At 50.3% G+C, this 20618-nt stretch overlaps 2 protein-coding genes across 2 annotated transcripts in view; both read left to right on the forward strand.

Annotated features, from left to right (window-relative positions):
* The first annotated feature begins 321 nt into the window (after window positions 1-321).
* BDKRB2 (bradykinin receptor B2) lies at window positions 322-7331 on the forward strand. The gene is made up of 2 exons (XM_061395249.1): window positions 322-399; window positions 3822-7331. Exons 1-2 carry the CDS (start codon window positions 326-328, stop codon window positions 4912-4914), a joined length of 1167 nt encoding a protein of 388 aa, XP_061251233.1. The 5' UTR covers window positions 322-325; the 3' UTR covers window positions 4915-7331.
* BDKRB1 (bradykinin receptor B1) overlaps window positions 329-20618 on the forward strand; it is a 33493-nt gene continuing 13203 nt past the window's right edge. Inside the window, exon 1 of the mRNA XM_061395248.1 lies at window positions 329-399. Coding sequence (XP_061251232.1) covers window positions 366-399 — 34 coding nt within the window. The 5' untranslated portion in view covers window positions 329-365. The remainder of the gene's footprint in view (window positions 400-20618) is intronic.

Here is a 20618-nt window from a genome sequence, read left to right on the forward strand (position 1 = left end):
ATGGTGACCTTGGCAAGCAGGCTGATGGCCCTCGCCTGGACAGGGAACCCCACGGGGAGGGGAGCTCAGCTCTACCCTGCCCCACCAAGTCTCCAGCGCTGAGGGTCATGTCTGGCTTCTCCGTGAGACCATGAGCCCCTGGAGGACGGACACTGTGCCTGTCCCCACATCGTGTCCCAGCACCGGGTGTGTGATGGGTACTTAATAAATATTTAAGTGAAGGCCCCCGTTTCTCTCCCTAGGGGAGAATGCAGTCCCACCATCTAACCATCTCCATCATTTCTCCTCCAGGGAGGCCCTCACTCACCTCCCCCTCTGAGTCCCAATGTTCTCGGCCTGGAGGAGACCAATGTTCCCATCCATCCATGAGGACACCGTGCCTACCACTGCCTCCTTCGGGTGAGTCAGAGGGGCTTCTTGATTTACTATTTCTGGGACAGGGGTGCGGGCACTCTGGGGAACACCTAGGAAAACATGCCCCTCCTCTCTGGGACGATAATGGAAGCCCACTGGAAACAACAGGCAACGTTAAATCCTGAGTCAAAAGTCCTCAAGGGCTGGTGTTCAAATCCCCCAGGGCCTGTCAGGGGCAGAAGGGAGAGGACTGTTCTGCTTCTGGGCTGGGTGTTGCAGGAGGGACACACCGTATGGGGGGTCTCATGTGAACCACACGGGGGTGAGGGGGGATGTGAAAAAGGAGACGGAAACTCTGAAGGCAGTGCAAGAAATCAGACAGAGGCTGAGCCAGGTCTCCATGGAGACAGGATGTCTCCAACACATGGCCGACATCTGAGGAAGGTCTGGACACTCTAAGGAGACAATGTTGGGGGAATGGGTCTTGAGTGGAAGCAGAGGAAAGGGAGGGTCAGTCCTGAGGGGGCAGTGTCAGGGAGAGTGGGCAGTGGGGCCCAGCTGGAGCTCTCAGTCCTATGGCACGTGTGGCCTGCTATGGAGATCACCAATGGTCGTCTCAGTAGAGGCCATGGAACATGGGCCCAATCACTCCCAATGAAGCCCTCCCCAGACCACCTTCTAACGACCCTGTGGCTTCTCGAAGCCAGGTGCCATCCTGTTGGGAAAGACTACCTTGCTGGAAAATTAACCAGTAACATCAGTTGGGACACTCTGATCTCTAGAGAGCCAGACCACAAGAGACAGCACTCCAAGTCTGAGGCTCTGGGGAAACCGGGCTTCTGTTCCTGCAGAAATGGGGCCAAAGGCTGGACCAAGGGGAGCACGAAGGGCAGGTCTTACCTTCAGAGGCTCCACAGAGAAGACTGCCAGTGTCCACGGGTCCGGACTTTAGGGCTTGTCTCTGTTCCGTGATGTCTGGGGCCTCACTTGGAAGACGCACAGGCTAGGGGACCAGAATCAGCCAGAGGCTTCACTGGGGCCACAGGATCCACGTCCTGGGCGGCAAGTCGGGGCCTCTTCATGGAGCCTCTCCATGTGGCTGCTTGAGCATCCTCACAACGTGGCAGCCAGCCTCTTCCTGAGCAAGAAACCCAAGAGGCCCAGGAGGAAGCTGCAAACCCACTCACGCCTTAGTCTTGGAAGTCACACACTGGCACTGCCACCCTGGGTGGAAAACGAGTCACTCAGTCTGGCCACATTCACTGGAAGAGGAATTAGACTCCACCCTTTGCAAGGAGGTTTATCAAACAATTTGTGGACATATTAAAACCACCCTCCATGAGAAGAGTATTTCGAGTTCCATCACTTGCTCCTTGAAGCACTGAGGGACAAAGCCTCACTTTCTAAGCAGCCAGTGAAGACTGTCCTTTTTTTCTCTACTTCAGCCTCATCCCTTGCCACTTGCCAACATCTCGTCCACCCGCCAGAACCTGCCAGTGGCTTCCCCACTCTGGGCTCTGCTCAGGCTACTCCTTCTGCCTGATCTGCCCTCCCTCCCTCTTGGCCCCCGTTGGCACGCTCTTCATCCTCTGAGCCCCAGCTCCAGAGTCACCTCCGACCTCCCCTGCCTCCTCCCACCTGGGTCCCTTGACCCTCCTGCCACCCCGAGGCCTCATGTGCCTCGTTCCCACACTGGGTCTGAGGTGTCAGGAGCTCCAGCAGGGCAGGGATGTGTGGTGTCCCTTTCTGGGTCCCTCTGTCAAAATGGAGCTCAACACAGAGGAGATGCTCAAGAAACATGTAAGGATAAATTGCATCGATGAGTGAGTTCATCACAGGTCCCCAGTCTGGCCCCTCCAAGCCAGTCAGCTGCTCCAGGATGTATAGGGGCTTTTCCTGGGAAATCCCAGAAGCGATCAGCAGATTCTTTTCCATAATCTATTGCTCAGCTCCTCTCCTCCAAGCCTACCCAACAATCAAACTGCCCAGGAAGAGTCCCTCCACCTCCACTTTTCCCACATCCACCCAAAAGAGCACTTGGAACACGTTCAGTTAGTCCTGCCCTCTGCATTATGCTTTTAGCTTTTTGGTATGTCTTTACACCTACTCTTTGATTTGAACCTTGCAATAGTCATGCAAGGCAAATCAACGACAGAGTAATACTCTACTCCAAAGAAAACAAAGCGGAAGCTCAGACGTAATTTACCCAAGACCACACAGCTAGGATTGGAGCCCATGTCTGTCCAAGCCCCATGCCTCTTTGCTGAAGGCAGAAAGGAACTAGCCTTAGAGAAACACTTGCAGAAAGTGAACTGCCCTCTGGTCCGAGTCTCACCCCAGAATGAAAGAGAAGCCAGCGGGTTAATGATAAAATCAGCAATGTGAGAATAAGAACTGAGACTTCCCTGGTGGTCCAGCTGTTAAGATTTTGTCTCCCAAAGCAGAGGGTATGGGTTCAATCCCTGGTTGGGGAGCTAACATCCCACATGCCTCGGGGCCAAAAACCAAAACCTAAACCCGAAGCAATGTTGTAACAAATTCAATAAAGACTTTAAAAATGGTCCACATCAAAAAAAATCTTAAAAAAAGACAAAGAACCAAGAGTGGTACTCGAGTTTGACACTGTTTATTTTAATAAGTTCACACACACACACACAAAGGTAATTATTCTTGTTTATTGAACAGAGTGCAGTGCTTGGGACTTTCTGTACTTTATCTCGGATCCTCACCACAATGCACAATGCCAAGAAGATTTTGTTATTCCTAGTTTACGAAGTAGACCATTATGGTCCAGAGAGGTTAGTTAACTTACTCAAGGTCATACAGCTAATGAATGAGTCAGGACTGAACCCAGAGGACTCTCTGACGCCAAAGCCCCCACGCTCCCTTTCCGTCAGGCAACCTCAGTTCATCATCAATGCTATGCTGATGGAAGGTAGAGAAGCTTGACAGCTACCCTCTGCCAGGAAGAGACAGGGCGTGGGCAGATGGGCTGTGGTCTCGGAGCCAGGCTGGAATCCCCCTGTCTGGCATGATACCACTTTTCTCTTCTAATTAATGGCTCACTCACAGCCAGGCCACAAGAAGCTGAAAGAGACCAGCGCCCTTAGGAGGAGTCCCTGTGATAAGGAAGGAATGTGCTGTGGGTCCTCCCACCATGGAAGCTTCCAGGAGGACCAGCATCTAAGACTCACGCTTGTTCATATGGGTGACGGATGCTGGCCAAGGAAACCTCCCAGCGGAGCCTGGAGGCCAAGAACACAAGCTCTCAGTTTAAGTGCAAGGAGCACAGGCAGCTTTCCAAGACCCCTGGGGACTCAGGTGCACCCAGACTGTCTATGAACACGGCACAGCAAGGGCCTGAGTTCCACCCCTGACTGGACGCACCCCCTCGCCCTCTGCAGTAGTTGCTACTCCTTCCTCCCGTCACCCCGAGGTGTAACTGCCTCTTTTCCACTTTCTTGCAGCGCCGAAATGTTCAACCTCACCTCCCAGGTCCTTGAACCTGCTCTCAACGGGACCCTGCCCGAGGGCAGCAGCTGCTTCCAGTCCGACTTGTGGAACTGGCTCAACACCATCCAGCCCCCCTTCCTCTGGATCCTCTTCCTGCTCGCCGCCCTGGAGAACACCTTTGTCCTCAGCGTCTTCTGCCTGCACAAGAGCAGCTGCACGGTGGCAGAGATCTACCTGGGCAACCTGGCCGTGGCAGACCTGATCCTGGCCTGCGGGCTGCCCTTCTGGGCCATCACCATTGCCAACAACTTCGACTGGCTCTTCGGGGAAGCCCTCTGCCGCGTGGTGAACACCATGCTCTACATGAACCTCTACAGCAGCATCTACTTCCTCATGCTGGTGAGCATCGACCGCTACCTGGCCCTGGTGAAGACCATGTCCATGGGCCGGATGCGCGGGGTGCGCTGGGCCAAGCTCTACAGCCTGGTGATCTGGGGCTGCGCGCTGCTTCTGAGCTCGCCCATGCTGGCCTTCCGCACCATGCAGGAGTACGACGCCGAGGGCCACAACGTCACCGCCTGCGTCATCAATTACCCATCCCACAGCTGGGAGGTCTTCACCAACATCCTCCTGAACTCTGTGGGCTTCCTGCTGCCCCTGAGCGTCATCACCTTCTGCACCGTGCAGATCATGCAGGTGCTGCGTAACAACGAGATGCAGAAGTTCAAGGAGATCCAGACGGAGAGGAAGGCCACGCTGCTGGTCCTGGCCGTCCTGCTGCTGTTCGTGGTCTGCTGGCTGCCCTTCCAGATCAGCACCTTCCTGGACACGCTGCTGCGCCTCCACGTCCTCTCGGGCTGCTGGGACGAGTACGTGATCGACATCTTCACACAGATCGCGTCCTTTGTGGCTTACAGCAACAGCTGCCTCAACCCGCTGGTGTACGTGATCGTGGGCAAGCGCTTCCGCAAGAAGTCGCAGGAGGTGTACGCGCGGCTGTGCCGGCCAGCGGGCTGCGGGTCGGCGGAGCCCAGCCAGACGGAGAACTCCATGGGCACGCTGCGGACCTCCATCTCTGTGGAGCGCAACATTCACAAACTGCAGTAGCGGGTGGGGAGCAGCCAGCGAGCAGATGGCACCTGGGGCTACCGATGCGTGTGATGACGCATGGACGGCGGCTCTCGGGACGCGCCCCCAGGAGGAAGGAAGGCATCCCAGTTGTGACCTTGGGCAGTGAGTCGGTGTCTCCAGTAAATTCCTGCCCTGCCCGAGCTGCGGTGAACAGGGCTGCGAGGTTGGAAGGGACAGCCAAGGGCCCCAGAAATACGACAGTATTATCCTTCTTACTGGCTGCCACCCCTGGGCCAGTCTGTTGCTTCCCGAGGAGCAGAGGAGCCTTGGGACAGGGACAGGAGTGGCCGAACTCCCCTCCCACGTGGCGTGTCACTCTGCCGGAGCAGGACAGCTCAGATCTCCAGAAATGCCGCCCAGCTTTGGGGCAGCCGCTGAGAGGGCCTCACACACTGGCTGACGTGTAGTCTTGGGTTTCTTGAATCCGCTCAGCTGGGACTTTGGAGGATGATTCCTCAGGTCAATGATAGTTAAACTCTGAGCGATCCACAGTGAGAGCCCAGAGACCAGGACTCTCGTTCCCCTTGCAGAAAGACAAGTGGTCTGTGCCAAAGACGAACCCAATAAGTACTTACCCAGCATTTGCTGTACACGCAGCGTGGACAGAAAAAAGAAAATAATCTGTCCTGAAGGAACTTGCAGACTCGCGATGATTCAGCAACCACCTCAAGGCCATTCTAAACGCGGTCAAGCTAGGCACTGTGGACAGGGCAGGGAGGAGGAGTCGGGCGCCCCAGCTCAGAGGATAACTGGCTGCACGTGGCCGCGTCCCTGCCTCGGTTTCCTCCCGGTAACAGGCACAGAAGTACTTTGACAAATGAAAGGTGCTATGTAAATATGAGGCATTATTATGCCCGCAGAACGGGAATAAATTTATTCTAAGGAGAAAGACAAGCTCAGCAAAAGGTCTGTAGAAGAGAATCGGTATTGAACCTAACGGTTGTGGAAAATACGCATTAGTGTCTGACACATAACTAAGTGCTCTGTATGTTAAGTTCCCTTCCACCACCTGCCCTTCCCATCAATTTGCACGCGTGCACACGCGCACACACACACACACATACACACACACACACGCACAAGCATTTTCAGGAAAGGTCACCCCTTCCATGGAGGCGGGAGAACACCCTCCCTATACCACCTCCACCGGATCATTTACCTGAAGAAGCAACTGCAGAGGAGCCTCGGCCCTGCCTCCTGCGGGCGGGACCACGTGGCGAAGGGCGTGGTGGGCAGCGATGGGCGGGGCGGAGGGCGGGTACCAGGTGTCTGGCTGGAGGAAAATGGACCAGCATCCTTGGCCCTTAATGGACAGGCGCCTGGCCCCAAGCCCCCCCTCCAGGGGGAATTCCTTTCTTCTTTTTCTACACGTTTTATAGTCTGCCTCCTGAGGCTGGCCCTCTGGGAGAACAGATGCTGACATCAAGCTCTGAGAGTCAAGACAGGGATGGGTGCTCAGGAGCTTCTGGTAATGTAGGCAGCGCCCTGGAAGCACTCACCGGATCAGTAGATGGGTGATTCGTTACCGGGCTCTTATCTTCCCCAGGGCCAGCAGGATTGGGATGGCAAAGAGCCCATACATCCTGACCAGTCCAGCTCTGGACTTTAAAAGAAAAGATTTACTCCCTATCCCAGACTTTGTTTTCTGCCATGCAAGCCCCTCTGCCCAAATAAACATATGCACTCATAGCTGGAGAAAGAAAACAGGTGAAATAAGAAATACAAACCATTTCATATTAGAATGAAGTGAAATCATGTGTGGGCATATGTTGGTAAAGAATCTGCCTGCAATGCAGGAGACTCCGATTCCATTCCCGGAGAAGGGATAGGCTACCCACTCCAGTATTCTTGGGCTTCCCTTGTGGCTCAGGTGATAAAGCATCTGCCCACAATGCGGGAGACCTGGGTTCAATCCCTGGGTTGGGAAGATCCCCTGGAGAAGGGAAAGGGTACCCACTCCAGTATTCTGGCCTGGAGAATTCCGTGGACTGTTCAGTCCATGGGGTCGCAAAGAGTCAGTCATGACTGAGCAACTTTTACTCACAAACCATATGAATAATGAGAGTGGAGTTTCACAAAAGGAAGCTAGGCTGGGCTTTGGGGTGTGAGGAACTCATTCATCAGCGGGTGTGTATGGTCTGAGGGTCTCCTGCCAGCAGAGTCCTGGGCTCCTAATGGCCATTTAGGGTCCACCCGTGGGTAGAGGAGTAATTTGTCTATGGGAGGGGAGCTGCCCTGTGGGTTGTGTTGATACTGTGATAAAGAACATCTGTCCTGTGAAAGACCCAAAGGGCTATCACATTATAAAGAGGGATTATTTCACAAATGAGGAGAAAGGGGTGAATAGTGTAAATGTGCCTTTTCTGTCCAAAATAATAAAGGGATGAGGCATTTTTGTGTAGTTCTTTCATTTGTTACAACTCCCAAAACTCTGAATCTTGTCACAGACACTGCCATAGGCAGTTAGAAGTCTTGGGTGCACGGGTTCCATTTATTTCCACTCAACCTACTTAAAGGCTCTGTGCTATAAATTAGTGGTGTCCAAACCATTGTAATTGCATATCCGTATAAGTAAAAAAATTTTGATGATTTTTACCCAATATGTACACTTATTAACAGGTATTAAAATGTACACTCTTAAACATACCCAAGTAGAAATTTAAGAAATTTTGAGTGTTTGAATATTTTCTCCCATCCCACATTGGTGACTCAATAAGTTCCCATCAGGTGCCCATGAGGCCCCATGAGGTCCTAGAATCATAAGTAAAAGTGAAAAAGTGAAAGTATTAGTCACTCAGTCATGTCTGAGTCTTTGCAACCTCATAGACTGTTTGCCCGCCAGGGTCCTCTGTCCATGAAATGCCCCAGGTGGTTCAGATGGTAAAGAATCTGCCTGCAATGCAGGAGACACGAGTTCGATCCCTTCGTCGGGAAGATCCCCTGAAGAAGGGAATGGTTATCCACTCCAGTGTTCTTGTCTGGAGAATTCCATGGACAGAGGAGTCTGGCGGGCTACAGTCCATGGGCTCTCACAAATCATAAGGATGACAGCAATTCCTTTGTGCATGTGATATGTATCTATTAGGTGTCTTCCATTTGATTTCCATTTGATGAGGTCTAGATCAAACAGTTGTCTAACCACTGCTTGCATTCTCATAGTGATGGGGAACTCGTCACCCACTCCATTTTGAGACCCCTTCATTATTCATGTATTCAGTCATTCATCAAACAAAATTTACATTCTGTGTCTACAGAAATGGCACTGCTCCATCTCTGCATCCATCCATCTCTGCTAGAAACCTGGGGTTCATGGTAAAGAAGAACAACCCTCTCTGTTATTCCTTCCACCTAGTGAGTTGGTACCTTTTTAGATTCTCCCCAAGTGTTTCCTGGATCTATCTGTTTCTTTCTATGTCTAACCATCATCTCTTATCGGTCTCCCCAATCTGACATTAACCACCACCATCCCACCATCTCCCAATTCTTGTTTTCCACTCTTCAGCCATTGACATCTTTTAAGAAGGCAAAGACAATGATAGGGAGGCCATACACGTAAAGAAGAATGTTTAGAACGTGATGACATAAATCAAAGCAAGATCCTCTATGACCCACCTCCTAGAGTAATGGAAGTGAAGACAAAAGTAAACAGGTGGGACTTGATTAAACTTAAAAGCTTTTGCACAGCAAAGGAAACTATAAGCAAGGTGAAAAGACAACCCACAGAATGGGAGAAAATAATAGCAAATGAAACAACTCGCAAATAGTTAATTTTCAAAATACACAAGCAGCTCATATAACTCAATACCAAAAGAACAAACAACCAAATCAAAAAGTGGAAAAAAGACCTAAACAGACATGTTTCCATAGAAGATATACAGATAGCTAACAAATACGTGAAAAGATGCTCAATATCGCTCATTATTAGAGAAAAGCAAATCAAAACTACGATGAGATATCACTTCACACTGTTCATAATGGCCATCATCAAAAAGTCTACAAACAATAAATGCTGGAGAAGGTGTGGGGAAAAGGGAACCTTCTTGCACTGTTGGTGAGAAAGTAAATTGATACAGCCACTATGGAAGACAGAACGGAGATCCCTTAAAAAACTAGGAATAAAACCACCAGATGACACAGCAACCTCACTCCTAGGCATATACTCTGAGGAAACCCGAAATGAAAAAGACACATGTACCCCAGTGTTCACTGCAGCACTATTTACAATAGCTAGAACACGGAAACGACTTAGACATCCATCAACAGATGAATGGATAAAGAAGTGGTGGTACATATACACAATGGAGTATTACTCAGCCATGAAAAGGAACACATTTGAGTCAGTTCTTGAACCTACAGCCTATTATACAGAGTGAAGTAAGTCAGAAAGAGAAAGATAAATATCATATACCAATGCATATATATGGAATCTAGAAAAATGGCACTGAAGAATTTATTCACAGGGCAGCAATGGAGAAACAGACATAGTGAACAGTCTTATGGACATGGGGAGAGGGGAGGAGAGGGTGAGATGTATGGAGAGAGTAACATGGAAACTTACCGTTTGTAAAATAGACAGCCAATGGGAATTTGCTGTAGGTCTCAGGGAACTCAAACAGGGGCTCTGTATCAACCTAGAGGGGTGTGATGGAGAGGGAGATGGGAGGGAGGTGCCCGAGGAAGGGGCCGTATGTCTACCTATGGCTGATTTGTGTTGAGGTAGTGTCCCAACACTCTTGGGATAAAGTTCCACTTCCAAAACGAGGCTCACAAGACCCTTCATTAGCTGGCCCCTGGCTTGCCTCTTTCCCTCTCCTCAGTCCCTGGCTCATTCCCTACCCTCAATCCATGTTGGACACAAGTGTCTTCCATTCCCCCTCTGGTGCCCACACTTCCCTCCCTGCCTGGACCCCAATGGGACCTTGAGCTTGGAGAAAGCTGCCCACAAGTGTGCAAGGGCACTCACTCATCGAGGGACTTTGTTCACAAATGGGGCGTGACTCAAGAAAGTCTGGGATCCGGGGGTCTGAGCAGGACTCTGAGCAGATAGAAACAAGGTCAGAAAGCTGCCCTCCCACCTCCCTCTGCTCCCAGCCAGGTAGCAAGACCGGCTCTCATCTCCTGACCCTTCTTGGCCCCCAGAGAGCTGATACACTGGGGAGAACTCCCGGTGGGTGTCTGGTGGACTCAGAAGCAAGCAATAGATCCAGGTCCTGAGTCTTCCCTGGCCAGAAAGGGTGAGGGCCCAGTGCCCAGAGTTTCAGACTGTCTGTCATCTGCCAGGTGCCTTGATGGAAACTAATGCTGGCGATGCCGGCTCCCAGCAGTGATGAAGCCGCTTATGATTCGGAAGTGCAGACTCCATCTGTAGACTCCAGTAACACATTCCATCACTTCCTAGTTCCTCCATCCCTAGGCTTCTGCAGAGCCTCACACAGCCCTGACCTCTCGCCAAGCCCCGGGAGGATGTAGGGGTCCAAGTTGAGCAAGCAGGTCACAGTTTAGCAATAGCCATGGCTGAAAGTTTAATGGTTTGTTTGTGGGTTTTTGGCTGAGGTTCAAGGGGCCCCACGCAAATATCTCACCCTCTACTGAGCTCTTATTTACTTTTTCTTTGCTGCTGTGGTTAACTACAGGATATCGAATATAGTTCCCTGTGTGCTACAATAGGACCTTGTGGTTTATCCATCGCTGAGCTCTTTTTAGACTTGACTTTCATGACCACTCAGATAGGCAGGTGCCTGTCCCATTGCTGGTTCAGGATGTGGAAACAGGAAATAACCTGCTCAGGCCACGTGGTTCTTCAAGAAGGTGCTCAGAAGCCAGCCTGCTCTTGGTGTGTTTGTGACTTGGCAGGTGGATGCAAATTTTGTCACAGAGGACGCTCCCGAGGTGCCTTCATGCATGAAAGGTATCCGAGCCTCAGCTTGGGCTATTTCTGCCCCAATAAACAGACTTTGTGTCTTCTGGGGCTTGTGAGTTCTTGCTTCCTGCAGAATCGCCTCCCCAGAGGCAGGTGGTTGACACCGTACAATGAGATATTTACTGAGATAAGATCTCCATGCCTTGCTCATTCCAGTGGCTTTTAGTGAATTCACAGTGTTGTGTAACCATCACTGCCCTCTAATTCCAGATTGCCTTCCTCCCTCCACACCCATTAGCAGTCACTTCCTCCCTACCACCTCTGGAAGCCACTGGTTTTCTCTCTGTCTCTAAATTTGTCAGTTCTGGACATTTCCTGGAGCTGGAATCACACACTGTGTGCCTTTTGTGCCTGGCTTCTTTTACTGAGCCTACACGGAGATATAATGTCGGATTGTAGGGGAAGAATCATGCAGGCCAGGCCTCGAGTCCCTGCCATGCCACCATGTGATCACCATGTGATCCTGACAAACCACGCAACTCATTTCCCCCACACTGGCCTTTGGCCTCGGTTTTCTCATCTGTGAAGTGGGCAGACAGTACAATAAGTATACCTATGTCATGCAGAGCTACTGACTCCAGAAAGGAGGCTTTGGAAACTGTAAAGGGAGGCCCCAACTTGGCAGAGACTGCTCTGCACTTGGAGTCAGAGCCCTTATCCATGCACCAACCCTGTGATTTCTTGCCTGTGAGGGTTTGGAGAAAATCGGTTAACTTATCTGAGCTTCTGGAGGGTTTTGCCTATAAAATGAGGATTTAGGTGTTGTGAAGGTTAGTGTCTCCTTCCTTCCCCAAATTCACATCCACTTGGAACTTTAGAATATTATCTTACTGGGGGATAAGGTCTTTGTGGAAGACCCTTCCCTGGTGGCTCAGATGGTAAAGAATCTGCCTGCAATGAGGGCAACCCAGGTTTGATCGCTGGGTCAGAAAGACCCCCTGGAGAAGGACATGGCAACCCACTCCAGTGTTCTTGCATGGAAAATTCCATGGACAGAGGTGCCTATCGGGCTGCAGTCCATGAGGTTGAAAAGAGATGGACATGACTGAGCGACTAACACTTTACACTTTCACTCTCATACTGGGTGAGGATGGGCCCTAAATCCAATGACTAGAGTCCTGATGAGGAGAGAAGAGGGTCCACAGAGACACAGAGATGGGAGAGGTTGGAAGCAGAGACTGGAGCGATGGAATGTCAGGATTGCCACCAGAAGCCGGGCAGAGGCAGAGGACAGACTCCCCCTCCAACCCTCCAGGAGGAACCAAGCCTGCCAATGCCTTGACTGTGGACTTCTGGCCTCCTGCTGTGCAAGAGAACAAATTCCTGCTCCCTTAAGCCTCCCCGCACGTGGTACCTCACTCCAGCCGCTGTAGGAGACCAGTTGCAGGTGTTTTCACAGCTCTGAGCGAGTGCTCACCATAGAGATGCTGGTCCCCCTTGACGCAAAGCCCTTCCCCAGCAATGGAGGTGAGAAGCGGACACTCTCTAGGTTTCCTGTGGGCCAGCGGTGCTAGCTTGTGATAGAAGTTTCCTAAGAACGAATGGGATGCAGCATCTTACAGAATTTCAGAGATGTCTTTACGGGGAAGATACTGAGGCCTCCCTCAAGGTACTGTAGTGTGCTGGGAGCTGGCCCAGACCCCAGAGCGAGTGTGCCATAGGCCTCCACACCCCGTCTCTGCTGACCCACCATCGGGACTGCCCCGTTTCTCTCCTCCTTCCTCAAAAGGCAGGCGATTCCAGGAGCCTCAGCCCAGGTTAAGAAGTAGCCACAGGGCCTGGCTCCCGGCTTCCCGGCAGCTCTGTGGCAAGCCCACCTTGGTGGGAGGTTGTTTATCAACAAGCCTGAAAGATGGCCCAAGATGAGCTCTGAGGCTCCTCTGAACACCTCCCTGCAATCGGAGTCACTGCACAGCCCGCTCAGTGGGCAGCCGGGCACCCCTGCTGGTTCCTCCCCCAGTCCTGGCAGAGACGGTGGACCTTACAAAGCCTTCCCATTCTCAAGCTACCACTGGCCTGTGCGACAGGCCAGTGATAAAATCAGAGACACTCCCACCAGCTCCTGGTCAAGGGCCACTGTGTCACCATCATCTCCTGTGATCCCCAAACTTGGAGAAGAGGCCCACTTCACAGATTAAGAGACTGAGGCTCCAAGGCAGGTGAGGGGGTAGATAAACTAGGAGCTTTGGATTACACATCCCTCTACTGTATATAAAATAGATAAACAAGGACCTACTGTATAGCACAGGGAACTATATTCAATATCTTATAATAATCTATAATGGAAAAGAATCTAAAAAATAATTATATATACCTGAATCATATATATATGATATGTGTGATAAAACTGAATCACTTTACTGTACACTTAAAACTAACACAATATTGTAAATTAGTTACACTTTAATTTTAAAAATGGTTTTAAAAATCCAGAAAAAATAAAGAGACTGAGCCCCCAGGAGATGGTATAGGAAATGACCCAAGTTCACCCAGTTCACCAGGGATGGAGCTGGGATTTAAACCCCTTCGAGGTGACTTGTTGGCCAGATGTGCCCACCCAGATTTCCCCACCAGACCTCAAGGACTGGGGTCTTGCTTTGGAATCAGATTCTTTCACAAAGTCTGGTCCCCTTAGAGGAGGATAAAGCAATGAGACCGCTGACATCTTGACTACTGAATGGCCTTCAGGGTAGTCAGAGCCCTCCCCCTTCAGATCCATCACGGAAGAAGAGAAACTCTCCTTTGATGCCTTACCCGCTCCCCATTAGTTGCCCAAATTCTTCCTCTTCCACTCAGTACTGACCCCCATTTTCTCCTATAGCTGCAGGGCTCCCCTTCCAACGTTTAAGCTATTTTGATGTTATTATTTACGTACTCATTGGAAAAGACCCTGATGCTGGGAAAGATTGAAGTCAAGAGGAGAAGGGGGTGACGGAGGATCAGATGGTTGGATGGCATCACTGACTCAATGGCATGAGTTTGAGCAAACTCAAGGAGAGAGTGAAGGACAAGGAAGCCTGGCAAGCTGCAGTCCATGGGGTCGCAAAGAGTCAGACACGACTGAGCCACTAACACTTTCACTTTCAACTTAAGTCCAAAACCAGCCTTTTGACTGTCTTTGTAAGAACCACATTCCTGCCTTCATCTTCCCCATCCCCATAAGTGGTACTGCCCAGTCACCTCTAAAAAAATCTCTGATGCTTCCCTCTTCCTCATTCAACGCCAGGTTCTCCTGGTTCTACCTCCAAAGAACATCACAAATCCATCCTCACCTCTGGTTCCTCTTCAGCCTTAAACCCTTCCAGCCACACAGGAGCTAGGGTGACCTTTCCAAATGTTTAAAACCCTTTGGTGGCTTCTTGTTTCTGGGGGATGTGCCATCCTGACACTCTTTAAGAAATGAAGGAGCTGCTACTCCAGCTGCTGAGATGCTGCTCAGTTAAAGCCCTTCTTCACCCAAGATCAGGCCATCTTCCAGGGAATCCTTCATCCAATGGCTGAGAGAAGGAGGGAAGCCCAGCCCTCCTGCCCCAACTCAGAGAGCTCTGAAGGGTCATCCCATCCAGGAATTTTCGCGGGTCTGTAGAGGCTTCTCTTAAGACTCCCCGTAGCTCACTTCTCCCTTTGTCCAATCCTTCTTCCTTCCCTTCACTTTTGCAGGTCCTGATCCCTTGGATCCCCTGCAACCTGCAATGCCATAGACCTGGGAAACTCTGAACTCAACAAGGCTCTGTCAAACTCTGAACTCAAGGCTCTGTCTCGGCTGGCCCTGCCACTGTTCACCTCCTCTCCAGCGGTTCAACTTTCTACGCTTGCTTCTTCAGTTCCTCACGCACATCAGGCTGTTGCAGCCTCAGGACCTTTGCTTATGCCATTCCCTCTGCCCACACTGAGCTCCTCCAACTCTACAATTGGTTTCTCTTCTTTCTCCCAGTTTTCCCCCTGCCTCCCTGACCTCCCTCAGGATGAACCCTCACACCCTCTCTGTTTTGTGGAACACTACATCCTGAGCTGTTTCTTTCTAGAACTCATCACAGTTAAAATCACAGGTGGTTTTCTCTGTCTGCTGGTCTGTCAAGGATGACCCTGAGTCTTGCAGAAAAGGTGAAAATTCTCTTTAGCATTCAGTTCGCCTGTACACAGAGTTTCGCAGCACAGAGAAGCATCCCCAGTTATGGGGACCAACATGATCTATGTTAAAGATAAACACTCACAACATCAACTCTGTCTCCATTAAAAACATCAAATGAGTACTCCTGGTTTTTAAGGAATGAACGTGAACGTGTGGTCAGTCATGTCTCACTCTTTGCAACCCTAAGGACTGTAGCCCACCAGGCTACTCTGTCCATGGAATTTTCCAGGCAAGAATACTGGAGTGGGTTGCCATTTTCTACTCCAGGGTTTTTAAGGAAAAGGAATGTATTGGTTGGGCGAAAATGTTCATTAGGGAACATCTTATGGAAAAACCTTCCTAAATTTTGGCCAACCTGATACTTCATGCCCCTATTTTTTTGCAATGCATGTGGATCAGTTAGGCATCTAGGTTGACTGGTCCTTTCCCAAAGATTACACAGAGAAAAGTCATAAAACTGGGAAACGCTACATCAGCATACACGCACTCATCTTATCCTGTGAACATCTATATAATGTGATATTGACAGTTTTCACGCACATGTGTGATCTTTAAGACAGCTCTCAAAGTAGTCAGGGCACCGTCTCAGATGAAGAAACCGAGGGTCAGAGCATGCCCAGGACAGTCTGGGTCCCCCAGTTCTCTTCGGAGAGTCTGGCAAGTGCACAGCCTCCCCCTCTGTACCCACTCTCTCAGATCTAAAACTGTTTTCTTGTATTATTTATTTGGTTTTGGTTGTGCTGGATCGTAGCGGTCATGTGTGGCTTCTCTCTAGTTGCAGTGAGCAGGGACCACTCTAGCTGCGGTGCGCAGGCCTCTCATCACAGTGGCCTCTCCTGTTGCATGGGCCCTGGGCGCACGGGCTTCAGTGGCTCAGCACATGGTCTCGGTGGTTGCAGTCCCCAGGCTCCAGAGCACAGACTCAGTAGTTGTGACGCATGGGCCCAGCTTCTCTGAGGCATGTGGGATCCTCCCGGAGCAGGGATCGAACCTGTGTACCCTGCATTGGCAAGCAGACTCCCATCTACTCTACTACCAGGGAAGTCCCTCTAAAACTGTTTAATTTCCTTCTCTGCTCAAACCAAGAGCCTTTAGGGGCCACCTGCACAGGGCCTGCCCCAGCGTAGGACCTATGAGATCTCACAGAAAGAATAAGTAAATGGGGTAGAACAGAGGTAGGGGTTAGAATTGGGTTTTCTGGCTCCAAGTTCCAAGTGAGTCTTCCACAAATACCTCTGGTGTATCTGGGCATTTATGATATGCCTGCGGGTCCTTTCTTCTACAGTGGTTTTCTCAGCTTGCCTGCCATCCACACTCCTATTCATCTCTCAAAACCCAGCTCAAATATCCCTCCGCCATGAATTTTCCCAGCTCTCCCCTGAGCAGAATTAAATCCTTTCAGTCTTGACACTCACGGAACTTTGGCACTTCATTGCCACTTTGCATTCTGCAAAGGATAGTCCCCAGGTGTCTGTCTGTCTTTGTCCTCAGCCAAGAGCTGTTTATGGAACCAGTGAGGGCTTTGTTCATCTCGGTCTCTCCAGTGCCCACAAAGGGCCTGGCACCCACACGTAGTTTGGGACATATATGTTGATATACAGGCAAGCTGTTGATATTCTTGTATATAAATATTGTGTCATCCAAGAAGTTTATTTGGGTTTTTCTGTGAGATGTTGCAGAAAACTCAAATGAATTTTCTGGCCAACACAATAAATAGGTTTATGAAGTCATTCAGCAAATATTTATTAAGCACGTGAGCCCTGTTGTAGGAGTTGTGAACATGACTTTAATCAAAAGCAATAAACCCTTTGCTGGACGCAGCTCACATTCTGGTGAGAGAAAGAGGAAGTAAAAGATAAACAGATGAATTGAACCAGGTGATGATAGCCACTGTAACAAACAGTGAAGCCAGGCAAGTGGAGGAGGGATATTTCAGGGAGGGGTTCTCTGATAAGGGTGGGTGTGTGAGGACCACAAGGACCTGAGGGAGTGAGCATACAGGTCCCAATGAGAAGGGCACTCCAGCCAGAGAGACTGGCCAGTGCAAAGGTCCTGAGGTAGGAGACGAGTGGCTTATTCAAGACAGAGTGAGGAAAGAACTTCCCTGGTGGGCCAGTGGTTAAGACTTTGCCCTCCAATGCAGGGGTTGTGGATTTGATACCTGGTTGGAGAGCTAAGATCCCATATGCTTCCTGGCCAAAAAGCCAAAACAAAAGAGAATGAATATTATATCAAATTCAATAAAGACTTGAAGAAATGGTCCACATGAAAAAAAAAATCTTAAAAAAAATACAGAGCAAGGATGCCAGGGAGCAGGCAGAGACAGTGAGAGGGGCACTCAGAAATGCAGCAGGGGGCGGGCCACCGTGGCCTTGAGGACCTCTGTCCAATCTTAGTGTTCTCCTGGGCCTGAGACAGGACACGCCATGGTCCGACTTCAGCTTTCCAACACACAGGAGCATAGCCGGCCCCCTCTGGCCAGGCCCTTCCGAGTGCTGCCCTGGGAGGCTTCCTGAATGCCAGCACATGCCAGGTCTGGGCTACGTTAGCTCCTGGGATCCTCCCAGCTTCCCTAAGAGGAGGGTCTGGTAAGCCCACTGCCCAGCTAAGAGAACCTGATCTCCTCGAGCAAGGCCAACGTGGGGACGGAGAGTTTTCTGTGGATTTTCTTAAACATTCCTGGTCCACGGCACCCCTGTCCTGGCAGAGTTTTCTCTGCAGGGTGACCGGTGCCCAGAGCCTTTGGCTTCTAAATGGCCATGAACTCAGGCCAGGGCAGCACCTGTGGCTGCCTGAATGCCCAGGACACACAGGTGGGTAGCTGTCTCCCCCATAGATTTCCGGGTCTTTGTGCTTTGGTAAACCTACATGGAGGATTTTATTTGTATCCCCCTGACATCATGACCCCTTACTCTGACCCCACCCCTCCTGCCCTCCCACCCCCGGTGCTACAGTTGGGTTCTCTTCTACCGTGACGCTTGCCACACTTGGCTGCAAGTGTCTCTTGCACGCCTGCCTTATCCGTGTGAGTGTGAACAACCCAGGGTGGACACTGAGCCGTCTTCTCTGCCTTTGGCTCCCAGCTTGCACTTGGCCCCAGGGAGCTGCTCCCTACATGTTTGCAGAACAGGAGGAAACGCGACCAGACCTGTGCTCACAGAGGAGCAAAGGTTACAGTGGGATTTGAGTGATGGATGGACTTGAAGCAGAGACAGAGGACTGGGATGTGATTTCTAGCGAATGCTCACAGGTAGGCGAGTCCAGATGTACTAGGTCCATGGGACACCCCTGTCAGCTGGAACAAGACCCAGGTTGAGGCTGGCTCCAGGCGATACAGCAGGACCAATAAGGAGCCTGTGCATTCCAAACAGTTGGGCCGGTGAAGTGACAAAATCTAAGTGCTTCTGGAATATTCATCTCGCCCAAGAATAGACTGAAAGGAGAAAAATCATAAAGCAAGGGGATTGGTTTGGGGTTCTTTGCTGCAGACTTGTTGATTGCAGGAGTGTTTAAAACTCAGATGGGAAGGAATGCTCGGGTGGGGTGAAGTGCGCTAGCTGGACGGAAACGAGAGCACTGCCTTTCATCCCGGTGGGAAGTTGTGCCGTGGTGCTTTTCCTTTCTTTATCTGCAGTGGAGACAGTCAGAGAGATGCTGGATGTTGTAAGAACTGAATGGGGACCCCCACCCCAGATGCTTAGCATATAGTTGTCATTCGTAGAGATGTGCTGGGTGAAATATACCAGTCTTTGACCTTGAAGAAGCTGCTGGATTTGACTAGAAAGGAGAAGAGACCAGTGACTCCAAGGTTTAGCTGCTGAAGAGCTGGAAAGTGACACTTGATGTCACGGTGGGAACATGACCTGTGTGTCCCCAACCTCGAACTCCAGCTCATCCTTTTCTTGAATCTGCTTTGAATGTCTTCTGAGCCCACCGTACCTGCCTGGGGTCCCTCCATGTTAGCATTAAGGACAATCCCAGGGAAGGTCATCTGACCACCCAGCTGGCCGGGCTATCCTCTGTTTGTGGACTGCAGCCCTGGGTCTTCCACCGGCCGCCTCTTTGTGCCTTAAGATGGTATCTGTTGTAATGACTTAAAAAAAAAAATTATTTATTGGTTGCATCGGGTCTCAGCTGCAGCACGCGGGTTTAGTTGCTCTGCAGCATGTAGGATCTTGGTTTCCCTACCAAGGATCAGACCTGCGTACCCTGCCTTGGAAGGCAGATTCTTAACCACTGGTGGTCACTGGACCACCAGGGAAATCCCTTATTGTAATCAATCACTTTAAATTGGTTACAATAATCGTTTTAAACCTGTTAAAATAATTTTAGGGGCTTCCCAGGTGGCATCAGTGGCATCAGTGACCCACCTGCCAATGCAGGAGACACTAGAGATATGAATTCCATCCCTGGGTCAGGAAGATCCCCTGGAGAATGGCATGGCAACCCATTCTTGCCTGGAGAATCCCACGGACAGAGGAGCCTGGCGGGCTACGGTCCATGGGGTCACAGAGTCGGACATGACTGAGCACATTAAAAGTCAGTTTTATTAATTAATGTATATTAAGTTCACAAACAGTCTAAACAAAGCCTTTCACAATCCACTGCGTGATTCTTGATCAGAATACAGACTACAGGAATTCTGAAGCATTCTTTATTCTTCTGATATAATGATCAGAGGATTGTGATTTCTATGGTTTATGAAATGGGGGCTAATTATTTTTTAGTAAACATGGATGTACATTAATTTTATGACCTTTAAGGGATGGGTTACCTATACTTATCTTGGATATCTGTGAGGATGTCTCCATGTCAGCCATGTAAACTAGTATTTATGATTTCTATCTGTTGCTTTTATGAATACCTACACCTATACCCACAAGGTCCCAGTACCCAGGGGGCTTTCACCCCGAGCAGCTCACACTAGGGCCCTGCCACACCACTGTCAGCCTCCTCCCATCTTCTCCACATTCCAGCAATCCGTGGTCCCTTCCAACACGTGGGGTTCTTGCATCCTGTACTCAGAATTCAGGCTCCCGCACCCCACAGCCCTAGAGGCAGAAGGAAATCCTGTCTTCCTGGGAAATCCACTTCCCTTTTTGCATTGCAAGCGAGTGACTGTGGGAGCATCCATTTTTTTTTTTTAGAAAACTTTTCATCACACACATGGGTGGAGTCCCCAAGACCTTGGGGCCACAGGGCCACTTACTCGGCCTTCTCTAATGCCTGTGACACACTGAGAGTCCCAGCCATGTGGCCCTGCCATACACAGGCCATTTCCCACGGTCCGTCCTTGGCATGAGATGAAGCCACATCCGGGCCTGCAAGCCCCACCTCCGGGCAAGACTGGTGTCATCATCTCTTGTGGGTACCCCTGTGCTGGAGCAGGTGGACATCTCCTGAGACCAGATGCTTCTCAGAAACAGTCCTGTCTAAACACATAGCAAAGGGAGAAAAAACTAACCACCCTCTGTGGCTAGGAGGGCTGGCAGGTGAGACCCCGATTTACGTTACTAATCAGGAAGCACTGGGATTTGGGGAACTTCCTCTGGTCAAAATCTACCCCAAAATGATGACAGGCATCCTCGGGACTTTATAGTCTCAAACCTTTCCTGACACGAAGGTCTT

Source organism: Bos javanicus, chromosome 21 (assembly GCF_032452875.1).
Source record: "Bos javanicus breed banteng chromosome 21, ARS-OSU_banteng_1.0, whole genome shotgun sequence".
NCBI lineage: Eukaryota > Metazoa > Chordata > Mammalia > Artiodactyla > Bovidae > Bos > Bos javanicus.